This window comes from Pongo pygmaeus, chromosome 11 (genome assembly GCF_028885625.2).
Source record: "Pongo pygmaeus isolate AG05252 chromosome 11, NHGRI_mPonPyg2-v2.0_pri, whole genome shotgun sequence".
Classification (NCBI taxonomy): Eukaryota; Metazoa; Chordata; class Mammalia; order Primates; family Hominidae; genus Pongo; species Pongo pygmaeus.
In genome coordinates this window covers 75911276-75924585 of record NC_072384.2, presented here as the reverse complement: position 1 = coordinate 75924585, position 13310 = coordinate 75911276, and the positions used below count along the sequence as shown (strand labels likewise).

At 37.7% G+C, this 13310-nt stretch overlaps 1 protein-coding gene across 2 annotated transcripts in view; it reads right to left on the bottom strand.

Moving 5' to 3' along the window:
• The window catches only part of MTX2 (metaxin 2), a 69170-nt gene extending 56462 nt beyond the window's left edge, over window positions 1-12708 (bottom strand). Inside the window, exon 1 of one of the 2 annotated variants that reach the window (XM_054478095.2) lies at window positions 12366-12708. In XM_054478095.2, the coding sequence (XP_054334070.1) occupies window positions 12366-12405 (40 nt within the window). In that variant the 5' untranslated portion in view covers window positions 12406-12708. The remainder of the gene's footprint in view (window positions 1-12365) is intronic. The other variant, XM_054478096.2, reaches the window with a different exon arrangement.
• Between the last annotated feature and the right edge of the window lie 602 nt (window positions 12709-13310).

Here is a 13310-nt window from a genome sequence, read left to right as displayed (position 1 = left end):
CAGTGGTTCCTAACCAAAGACACAAAGACAAATGATCTACAGAGTATTTGAAAACTATACTTGTTTTATCTCCATCCTCAATCTTTCCATATGATAGGCCTTTGGTGAGAATAAAGGAGTATTTGTATATGCATGCATGTTCAAGCAGGCATCACTAGCTTTAGAGAGTTCCATAGATAACTAATTACAATGTACAAAACCACCCACACTACTCTACTCACCCCCAACTCCCTATCTATCCCCATCCTTCTTTAGAACCTTTATTCAATCATGAGTGTGCCTTGTCGGTTCCCAGATCTAAGGAAAACAGGCAGTACCACCTTGGTTACTGTGGCAAAGTGTATGTCTTAAATACGTCCACAACAGTAATTCCTGCTCTACAATTCCCCTTCCCTTGAATCTGGGCCAGCTTGTAGCTCCACTGTGACCCACAGAATATTGTGGAAGTGATGCTGCAGGACAATTGAGAGTAGGTTATAAAAGGTGATGCAACTTCTTTCTTGCTAGCTCAGGCATTTGTATGTGGTGCACTGAGTCACTACATAAAAAGTCTGACTACCCTCAGGCCACCAAGCTGTGAGGAAGCCAAGCCACATGAAGAAGCCACATGTAAGTATTCCAGAGAACAACCCCAGCCAAAGTCCTCGCCAGAATCAACTGTCAGATATAAAAGTGAAGATGCTTCCAGAGGTTTCCAACCCTCAACCACTGGATCATTCCCAGCCTTTGAGTCTTTTCAGCTTAAGACCCAGACATCATGAGTGAGAGACAAACCATCTTTCTTGTGCTGTGTATAGCACCCTATACATAAGTAACCCTATCTTAGAAAAAGACCCCACCTTACATTTAAAAAGGCATCATGCCAACAGGGACCACATGTTCATCTAATCAACAGAGACTACACGTACCAACCAGATAAAGACATAACCAGACACACTTTTTACTATCAGTCCTCACCAGAAGATGTGAGGGCTATAAAAAGAGCAGAACTCCACCAACTCAAGATGGCCATCTTAATAGACACGGTCTGGCAGTCACTCATGATCAGCACCCAGCATTTGCTGCCAAATGCTCTGCCCAAATCAAGAACTCTTCCTTGCAAGACACTGACAACTGTCTGGATCAGCCCAGGACACTATCCTTGTCCACGACGCTCTCCTTAGACTGGTTCATTACCTCTTTTCCTGTCCCCTTTTCTCTTGATGTTAAATGTTACTGTGTGACGTGGAAATTTTAATCTATAACATTTATATATTAAGTATACTACTACATGCGGTTTGCAACATTGACTGACTTGTGGATTGGCTTAGTCTATGTGCCACAGCTCTGACTACTGAGTGAACAGGTAGCACTAAGGAGAATTGCCTCCTTAAGGAATTCGATGTTGCTTATTGCTTTTATGACTGAATAAGCACCAATAAAAGTCTGACCTTGTAGAAAGACACAAATGTGTGTGAATATGGTTATGTCTCACCTTGTGCCACTCACAACATGTGCCCTGTCTGGATTACTGACCCACAGGATCCATAAACATAAGAAAGTGGCTGTTTTACACCTCTAAATTTAGGGTGGTTTGTTACACTGCAACAGTAACTTGACAGTTAACACTTTTGATAGTTACTATTAATCACACAAAATGTTGACTCGTCTGAAGCCTCAGAATTCCGTTTATCTAAATTGGTTACCAAACTGACTCCTGACCATATTATGTTTATAAATTCCACTTTACTGCTTCAGACATAGATTTTGACACTTGCACTTTCCCTCCAGTCAGTTTCACCTTACTAATCCAATATCTTGAATCTTTGCCTTCCTGAAATTTCACTCTATCTCCAATTTGCTGACCATATCACCCTGACTCCTTGGCCTCTAGTCCGCAGGATTTGGTACCCAGTGACTAGAATGGCTTACATCCATCTTTAAAAACTGACCTGAATAGCAGTTGCTACATTATTCACGGATTGAGGAAACAAAAGAGAATCCAAGAGAGAAACAACTCTAGCTAAAGTCAAATCTAACTATATCTTTTCATAAAAGTCAGACCAATAGTCATTAACCTATGATACAAAGATAATCTAAAAGAGTAAATAATGAAAGCATAGTTTATATTTGTCTTTAATCTGCACTCTGTAATTTCTCACACATTAGCACCATTTCTAAATATTTATTTTAATATTAAAATTATTTTATATTCTCCAAACAGCCACCAAATGCTAGTATGAGAAAATCAGTGCAAGTAGATGGCAAAAAGGAGAAAACTGTTTAGGGAGAAAATACATCAAAAATAATTCACAATCTCAATGTAAGAACAAATGTCAATTATCACTTAAATAGTTAACATTATGTAACTACTTCTCCTGGACTAGCCAACTTAGAATCTTAACTCGATGAACAGTAATAACAGTAATAGTAAAAATAACACTCTAACGAAAAACTAGATAGCAACTTTTATTTTTATGTTATTTCTTATAAAGACAATCTTTTTTTAAATTTATAAAAGAAAGAAACATTACTTATAATTCATAATGCCAAAACATTTTTCTATAACATAAAAGCTAACAATCAAAAGAAATGGAGGTCAAAAGAAGGCTAGATTATTGAAGAGTCAGCTGCCAATATTACTTTACAGAAATAAACACTGGAATAATAGTGGCCTCTTCATGTTATACAAATGACACAATTTATTCATATTAAGTTCTGATTAGTGCTCTAAATTGACCAGGTAATAAAATATGACATGTGGGGGTAAATACCATTGTAATACTCAAAGATACTATATCCACTGGAATAAATATACACATCAAAAGTCTATTTTTTTCCATCTAAAGACAAATCAAGTTATGAAGAAATTCTTTGGCTTACACAAGTTCTTAGAGATAAAATATATGATCAGCAAAAAACATAGCTAAGTGTATAAAAACAGTGAAATGCATTTTATGGTTTCTATTCTGCCAACACAGTTACAGTTAATGAGAATTGTCATGACAAAATGATTGCTTTTATGAAAAGAACCTTTTTTATTACTAACCAATCAAGTTTCATTTTTATTACTGATGTAAAAAAGTTCAAAACCATTATTCATTTATAGAGCATACAAAAATAAGAAATGTTCAAGAATAGAGGACAGATCATTTACAAAGCAATAAAAAATTAAAGCAGGCATTCCTCTTACTGGCAAGGCAAATACTTCTACATATAAATGTCTATAGCTGGACTTTCTGAATATTATAACTTCTGTCTTTGAACAAAAAAATGAGAAGCCTGAATTTTCAATATCTCATCTCCATTTGATATCTTCAGTCCATCTGATAACTGCTTATCAAGAAACTTCAAAAATGTTTGAAAAATATTAAAAAGTTTGGTGGCGTTTTCTTTCAATTTTCACCAAAATATGGCAAGCTTGGGCTAACGTTAATAACTCAAAAGTCTTCAAAGAAATAAGACTGACAAATTTTATGGGGCACCCATCACCAAAATCTTTTAAGTTAAAAACGAAAAATCATGTAATTTCAGAGTATAAAATGTTAATAAACCACATTAAGTAAATTAAAACTCATATTGCAGCCTATGAACTATTTCATTAGCAGAAAACAAGCCTTTGAAGGGATCTTATTATCAAAGTTTTCAAAAATTTACATAATATTGCTGTTAAGAATTTAGTTTTGGCCAGATGCGGTGGCTCACACCTGTAATCCCAGCACTTTGGGAGGCCGATGCAGACAGACCACATAAGGTCAGCAGTTCAAGACCAGCCTGGCCAACATGGTGAAACCCCGTCTTTACTGAAAATACAAAAATTAGCCAGGTGTGGTGGTCGGCACCTATAATCCCAGCTACTTGGGAGGCTGAGGCAGGAGAATCACTTGAACCTGGGAGGCAGACATTGCAGTGAGCCGAGATCACCCCGCTGCACTCCAGCCTGGGCAACAGAGCAAGACTCCATCTCCAAAAAAAAAAAAAAAAAAAACTAGCTTCAACCTATTCAGCAATACAGTATAATAAAATACAGGATCCACTGCTGTCAATAAACCGTATCTTGCCTCTAGTCTGAAGTATAACCTATTTTGTCACTGTTTTGCTTTACCATCTGCACCATTCAATCTCAGCTTCGTATCTTCAAGGTCATAAACACAACTGTGTAAGATTATTCATATGACTAATATGTTTTTCTTTTAATTCTCTGAAACGTGACGGTCAGTTCAATAACTTTTTAATAATTCCTCAGTGCCTTCCTCAATACTGGAAAATCCTCAGAATATTGAGTAAAAATAACAAAATATCTTTATTTTCAAGAGCAAAAGATTTAAGGCTGGGCACGGTGGCTCACGCCTGTAATCTCAGCACTTTGGGAGGCTGAGGTGGGCGGATCACCTGAGGTCCGAGACCAGCCTGAACAATGTGGAGAAACCTGGTCTCTACTAAAAATACAAAATTAGCCAGGTGTGGTGGCACATGCCTGTAATCCCAGCTACTCAGGAGTCTGAGGCAGGAGAATCACTTGAACCCAGGAGGCGGAGGTTGCGGTGAGCCAAGATTGCACCATTGCACTCCAGCCTGGGCAAGAAGAGTGCAACTCCATCTCAAAAAAGAGAAAAATGAATTTAATGCATTGTATTTCTTCAATTATCTGTTGCAACTGTCATCATTAAATATTCTGATACACGGATATACAAGCCTTTACCATCATTTTCTTCATTGTGAGCAATAGCATCACTTCTATATTACAAAAGCCTTTAAACCTGTATTTTCTACTTCCTTTAGCCTCTGGAACTCTTCTGAATGCTTTTAAAGTCCAGATTCCCCAGTACTCATGTGAGGAGGGATGGAATGAAAACACTTTATTACCAATATAAAAACAAATTTTTAAAAACATACCTGTTTTGATCACACTTACTTTCAAGATGCGTACATATAGGTTCCATGGAACCCTGCAAAACTACTTTCCTAGCTCATACTATAAATTAATGCTACTGTTTAAATGAAGTTATTAATAAATTTAAATAATTAAGCACCCAAATGCCCACAATGAGATAAATGGAATATTCCGACCATTCTTTTTTCATCCTTTATATAGTTTACTGAGCTTCTAAATAAAGAACAGAACAGATATTGTTCTTATTTCAAAAGATTAATAAATTATAGTATGATGAAACTAACTGACATGCTTAAAATATGGCAAGGCACCGGTGGAGTAATAAATCAGAAAAGATGGTATATGAGTAAAGAAAAATAAGAATACTTTGGGCATTTTCTGCTGTCCAAAATGGTAATGGGATACTAGATGTTATGAGTTAATATCCTCAAGGGTCCCCTTACTATAAGGTGAAAGGCTCTTGGGCAATAAAAGTAACAATAGAAAGTAACATGTACTGAACATTTATTATCTACCACCCTATACTAGATACTTAATATACATTGTAAAATACATTATCCCCTTTTACAAATGAGGAAACTGAGGACTAGAAAGGCCTGTCCAAGATCACACAACAAGAAGCAGGGTTGAGCTTAGAACTCAGCTCTCACTCCAATGACCTTGTTCCTAACCTTTATACTGAGTTTCAGTATTCTTATCCACAAAATACCTAACAAGACCAAATTGTTATTATCAGCAATTACGTATATAAATCATTTAACACAGTAGCTCAAAAGCTTACTCTTATTATCAGTAACCAGCTATGGCAATTCTAATTAACAGACCGTCAATATGACCTATACCAAGATTCAATTTTATAATGAAAATAAACATGGCTGGAGCATATCAAATATATATATCTTGAAGTAAATATCCTGGAATAACAAATTATTCTAGGATACATTACTAAGTAATTTTAATAACTGCAATAACTGTATGTAGATGCTTCATATTATTGAATGAAATTATCTGTTATTTACAAATAACTTTTTAAAGCTTTACCAAAATTGTATCTTTAAAGTAACATATTATTTTCACCATTTTACAAATGAGATATCTCAGGCTTAAAAAGGCAGTTAATTTGCCCAAGTTCACACAGCTAGGAAGTAGCTGAATAAGAACCCAGGTAGACTTTTCACTTCAAAATCCACAGAAAGTGTAAAAGCAAGGTGAAGGAAGCAATCAACACTGCAGCCAATTTCTGCCATTTAGTGCTCAACACCTCTCTCCCTTCTTTTGTGTATCTGCTGGCACTGTGGAGCCCTAATACCTGGAGCCACTCCTGGCACAGAGATGGGCAAGTGAGTTAGGCCTGTCCACCCAAGTACTCTACCCTTTTGGCTGTTCCAAATGTGATCATGTAGCCCAAATGGGATCACACAATCCTCCCCTATGATATATTCATAACCAACTGACTGTAAGAACAAAATTAAAAAAACAAAATGTGAGTAATGTATTGAAAAATCTTGCCATTAAAAAAAGTGAAAACTTAAATATACAGGTTATAAAATATTTTTAAACTATTTTTAATAATATCCAGGTCTATTTTTATCCTTTTAAAATTCTAGGCCAGGCACAGTGGCTCACACCTGTAATCCCAGCACTCTGGGAGGCTAAGGCAGGCAGATCACTTGAGGCCAGCAGTTCAACACAAGCCTGGCCAACATGGTGAAATCCCATCTCTACTAAAAATATAAAAATTAGCTGGGCATGGGGGCAGACACCTGTAATCCCAGTTACTCAGGAGGCTGAGGCAGGAGAATAACTTGAACCCGGGAGGTGGAGGTTGCAGTGAGCCAAGGTTGTGCCATTGCCCTCCAGCCTGGGTGACGAGAGTAAAACGCCATCTCAAAAAAAAAAAAAAAAATTCTAAATCCAGCACATCATCATCTAGAGAAACAACTATTCATTCAAAAGCATAACTTACCATTTCTTTCCGTATTAAGCTAAAAGAACAATTCAAAATTATCTTCCACTTTAAAAAATATGTTCCAAAAACTACTGAACAGATGCATAAATATGTTTATGTAAGCACTGCTTACAACAGACAAAATCACACACACATGTGATGGCTTTGGGACACATCAGCTTACCTACACTGAATACACTTGCCAAAATTCCCTTTCTACTATGTCTCTAGTTAAAGTGGGCTACAAGGGATATTCTCCGCCAGGTATTGGGAAGAGAAGAGAGGCAACAGCCATTTTGTAGCAGACACACACTTCCTCGTAGCTTTTCTAACCCTAATCTAGGTGCTGCCATAAAGGGATTCTGCTGATATAATTAAAGTCCCTACTTAGTTAGCTTTACATTAATCAAAAGGGAGAGTATCCTAAGTGGCCTGACTTTATCAGTTGAAAGCCTTTTTAAAAAGGGTCTAAGTCCTCCCTGGGATCAGACACTCCAGGCAGTACCTGGTCTTGCCACTGCTCTCTTAGTCCTGAATCTCCCCCCTTCCTGACTGCCTGCCTTGCATGCTTTGCACTTACTTTGCCAGCCCCCACATTAAAAGCCAATTCTTTGCCATGTGTTTGTGTATGCACATACATGCATGTGTGTGTGTGGCTAGAGAGAGAAATAGATATCCTGGTACTTCTGCTTCTCTGGTTGAAATGACTGATAACTCTCTAAATACCCATCCGAGTAATACTACATAAGTAAATTTTGGCTTCTTCATTACAACGAAATACTACATAACCATTTTAAAATGATGATGTGTAATTCCATTCACAGACATGAAAAGAGACCCCAATATATGACAAAACAGATTACAAAAAATTATGCATATTATGTCGATTTTTTTAATTCAGGGAAAGAGAATGAAATAGCTTTGTTCATCAAAGTTTTAATGATGGATGGAATTTTAAAGTCTTAATCTGTGTGGTATGATTTCAGGTAATTTTTACTTTATCTCTGGATTGTTTTCATTTTCCATAATGGAAACATATCATTATCATTATCAGGAAAAAAAACTCGACAACAAACCTTTCTCATCTGACAGGAAAAAAATGTCAGGTAGACTTACATTAAATGGTTAAAATGGTGCCCAGAGTCTTAAAGGATGAACAGGAGTTATTCAAGCAAAGTGGACATCTCAGGCAAGGGGCAAAGAAAGAAGCAACAAAACATGAGGCTGTCCTACTGACAATGAGAAACCAACAAAATGTTAAAACAAGAGGAGGTTTTTTTTTTTTAAGGAAAATTAAAATAAAACAAAACAAACAGAAAACCCACTGAGGCTTGCAGTGTATGGACTCTACTGGAAGGAAGCCAGACTGGAAGCAGAGAAATCAATTCAGAACTACTATGGTTATCTAAGCAAAAAATGACAAAGCTTTGAACTAAGGTAACAGCAGTAGAAATGGACAGAATAAGTCCTATTTAGGAATAATAACTGAGGAAAGTTGGCAAGGGAAATGTAGTAAGGAGATAGAAGCAGTTCACTTAAACTGGGGAGTTCAGAGAAGACTTCTAAAAAGATATCCTTATGAATAAGGATCTCAAAGAAGTCACTTCAAGAATACCACAGAGAGATGCCAGGTATCTTTAAATGTTTCCAAAAGAAATAATCAGTGTTAGCTCATGTCCACAGGAAGGAAAGGTAATAAGCAAAGTGTTAGATACACTAAAAATCAGAGCTCTCAACTATAAAAACAGATTCATAATTACTTAAGTTATAACAGATCTATATAGATACGTATCTCCAACCTGTACTACCAGAAACAAAATACTGTGAATAGTTGCTGGATTTGAGTCACATTTATAAGTCATTTACAAGTCAAACACAGGGTTTCTGATAATTTATTACTTTAACCACTGCTATAGTCTGAATATCCCCTCCATAACTCATGCTAAAATGGAATTGCCATTCTGACAGTATTAACAGCTGGGATTGTTAAGAGGTGATTAGGTCATGAGGGCTCCACCCTCATGAATGGATTCATCTCTTTATCCCAAGAGTAGGTTGTTATAAAAGCAAGTTCAGCCCTCTCAGTCCCTGGCTCTTGCCCTCCCTGGCCTTTCCACCTTCTGCCACAGGATAATGCAGCACAAAGGCTCCCATCAGATACTGGCACCTTGAAGCTGGAGTTCGTTGCCTCCCGAAATGTGAGACTTAAAATTTTTTTTCTTTATAACTTACCTAGTCTGTGGTATTCTGTTATAGCAACACAAAACGGATTAAGACAGCCTCCTGTTTTCACTTCTTGACAAAACATAATCTTATAAATTTTAACAATTACAATCATTTAAATTACAAAAGTAAACTATGCTCACTATAGTAATTCAAACAATTCAGAAACATAGTTCCTCTACCCTCTACCAACACTCTATCTTTATTATCTCAATCACTAGTTAAAATTAGTTGAATATTCTTAACATATATAAACATATGTACGTTTATATAGATTTCATGAGTTCATACAAAATAGATATTATTTTATAACTTTTTACTTAATATAACCATAGCTTTCAAAACAATGTATCTAACAGATATACTTCCTCATTTTTGGATCCGTAAAAATGTGACCATACCATAATCTTTGTATAAATGTTTTTGACAAATAATAACTGTGTACATTTAGGAGGTACAATGTGGTATTTTGATCTAAAGAATAAATCAAAGAATAGAAAGAATAAATCAAGCTAATTAGTATATCCATCACCACACCAACTTAAATTTTTGTGGTGAGAATATTATAAATCTAAGCTTTTAGCAATTTTGAAATATATAATACATTATTATTAACTGTGGTCACCTTGCAGTGCAATGGATCACTAAAACTTTTTCTTCTAGTCTAACAAACTTTGTTCCCTTTGATCAACATCTCCTCTTCTCCATTCCTCTTCCCCATCTCCCACCTCTGTCCCCTCAGCTTCTGGTAACCACCTTTCTATTCTGTTTCTAGGAGATCAACTTTCTTAGATTTCCCTAAAAATATTAGATTTTAGCTCACTACTTGTCTTTCTGTCTAGCTTATTTCATTTAGCATAATGTCCTCCAGATCCATCCATTTTATCACAAATGATAGGGTTTCCTTCTTTTTTAAGGCTGAATAGTATTCCATTGTATCTTATATACATCTTCTTTATCCATTCATCCACTGATAAACACCTGGGTTGCTTCCATATCTTGGCTATTGTGAATACTGCTGCAATGAACATGGGACTGCACATACCTCTTAGACAATTTCAATTCCTTTGGATACATGCCCAGAAGTAGAATTGCTGGATTGGTATACAATAATTTGACATATATTTAAAACATTTCTAGTTTTTCGCTATTACAAATAATGCTGCAATTAATATCATTGTGTATTTCTTTAAGTACTGGTCTTTACATTTCTATCAGATAAACCCCCATAAGTAGAATTTTCAGGCCAGAGAATGTCATTTTAATAAATATTGCTACATTACGTTCCCAAAAAGTAATACTAACTTACAGACCCAATAGTTTAAGAGCAACAGTTTTCCCCATGCCCTGGCAGTACTAGAAATCATATTCACTTTTGTCTGTCTGATGGCAGGAGCGGGAGGATGCTATACATTATTAGGGACAGAGAACATCTTTTCACCTGTTCACTGTCCATCTATATTTCACCCTTTTGTGAAATGCCTGTTCCAATCCTTTGTCCTTGATTCTGTTGGTTTGTCTTCTTAATTGTACTAACTTGAGATGTCTTTTATCAAAGTTTTAAAATTTTTTCTGCAATCAAATCTGCCAATTTCTTCTCTTATGGATTATGAATTCTTAAGTTTTGCTTAGGCCCCTTCTGCTATCCAAGAATTATTAAAATCATCTATGTTTCCCTCTAATTATTTTATTACAATTTTGTTGTTTTATATTTAGATCTTTAATCAATCTGGAATTTATTCATGTGGTGTAATGACTTAGTAGTTGTTCCAACACCGTTTATTGAATTATCCATCTTTAAATGCTTCCTCCTAGAGTAACAGATCACTACAAATAGCTAAGACGGCAGACAGACAAAATGCCTAGAAATTTTTAAACGTCACTACTTAAAGCAGTATCAAAAGTTTATTAAAAGACATTCATCATTTTCTCATTAAAAGAAATCACACATTAGGACACATGCACACAGTGAACCACTCTCAACATACACTGTGAAGTTTTTTTTTTTTTTAAACACAGTAGCAAACTAAATTAAATCGCCGATCTAACTATATAAGCCTGATTTTGTTTCAACATAAATGGTAAAAGTAGAAATAATCATTGCTTGAAATCTCAAGATTAATCATTGATTTGGGTCGCAAATATTTATTGAGCACCAACTGACTATGGATACAATGGGGAACAAAAGTAGGGGATCCCTACTTTCAGGAAGCTTGCAATCTAGTAGGAGCTTCTCTCCTCTAAAAAATAATGTTTTTAAGTGAAAAAGGAAAAAAAAAGAAATGTATGTTCACACAAACGCAAAGCAGTGAAAAACATTCCGGCAAATTTTATGACACATTCTGTACTTTCCATTTCCAAAATACTATCTTATTACTTCAAATGTACCTATTTATTGTGGTGACTGTCTTCATTACTGTACTCATGTTGAAAACACTGCTAGGGAGTTATGACTAATTCCATTAGCTTCTATCTCAAAGTGCCTATGTTTAGTCTCCTCACTTTCTCAACAATATTTAAGTTCTTTCATTACAATAAATAAAAACCTCAATAAGAGAATTTATAAATCTATATACATCAGTCATGTTCAGTCCACCGACTCAAAGGTATTTCTTTAAAGTACATGCAGATTTAAAAATATTTCAATGAATCCGCGCGGGCGTAGTGGCGGGCGCCTGTAATCTCAAACACTCGGGAGGCTAAGGCAGGAGAATCGCTTGAACCCGGGAAGCGGAGGTTGCAGTGAGCCCAGGTCATGCCACTGCACTCCAGCCTCGGTGACAAAAGAGAAACTCCGTCTCGAAAAATAAATAAATAAATAAATAACTCCTAGAGTCTTAGCAAATGGCACTACTGTGTCGCTGGGAGAGGAAGCAAGAAGTCTGGTGTTCCCTCAACAGTAGGTAACAACTGATTAGTGACAGTCACCTTAAACTTTGAGTACCAGGACCCAGAAACTGCCACCACTCTTAGACTGAAGCGTTCAGATGCTTGCCCCTGTGGTCACGCCCCCCACCTCAATCCCAATCCAAGGCCTCCTCCTCATATTCCAGCACCTCCCAACGGAATGGGGAGGTGGGACAAAGTACCGCCCAAGCGAAGGAGACGGGACTCCTGCTCCTGCGGGGTGACCTTGGCCAAGTGTCTCCTTCTCAGTTTTCCCATACGTGAGATAAGGTTGGTAGTCCGTGCCCGCCTCCACCCTCCGGGCCGGGTTCAGCGTATAATGCCGCAAGGCTGGAGGAAAGCTCCAGCCCTGTACCCCACGCGGCTCCCCGAGACCGCGCCGCCACCTTCTAGGTCTGCGGCCACCCGCGCTACCTGCAATCTGGGAGACGAAGGCTTCCGCCACTAGAGACATGTCGGCTGGGAGGTCCGGCGCCCGGGTGCCTGCCCCCCACGGGCCTCAGCGTCCTCCACCGCAAACCCGGCGGCTCTCGGCAGTTAACAAGCCTAGCCCCGCCAACGTTCAGACTCGCAAAGCCCACTCCAACAGCAGCGGCGGCGGCAGTGAGGCCCCCAAGGTTACCGCCAGGCCCGGCTAGGAACTTCCGGCGCAGCAGACAACGGCACTCGAGCGCTTCCGCCGGCCCCGCCCCCGCGCCGTCCTACCGGGCGCCGGCGCTGCGAGCTGCGTCCAGCCAATTCCAGGCTCTGCGTTGGGGCCCCGCAGGTGGAAGCGAAGTATCCAACTCGTCTCCCACCCAGGGGACGGGCAGGGGGATCTGGGAGATTTTTAACGTCCTTTCTGTAAGCCAGAATTTTGTAATCGAGTAACATTTGTAAACGCCCACTGGATACCAGGCACTTATATACATATATCTACACACACATATATACATATATACACACACATATACACATATATAATATATACACGTATCCATGCACACATGTACATATATACACATATATACATATATTCTATTTGACTTTGTCTTCTCAACAACCCATTAAAGTAATAATATTATCGCCATTTTACGGATAAGAATATAGGCTTAAGGAGTTTAAACTGCCTGCCCAGGCAGTCCTCTGAGGACCAGATTCAAGGCTGCGTGAATTGCCTCTATTCCATTATATTGCTGGGTTGATTAGTCCGTGGATAGATATTAGTGTTTTGTTGTTGTTGTTTATTCAAACATGCTTGGCAGAAAGGGGGCTTGAGCAGCGCCGAAGCCAGAAGGTAATTTGTCTTTCAACTCCATACACCCGAAATGATGCTCAGCTTGGAGAATAAGATACTTTAGTTTCAAACACTTCTCACCT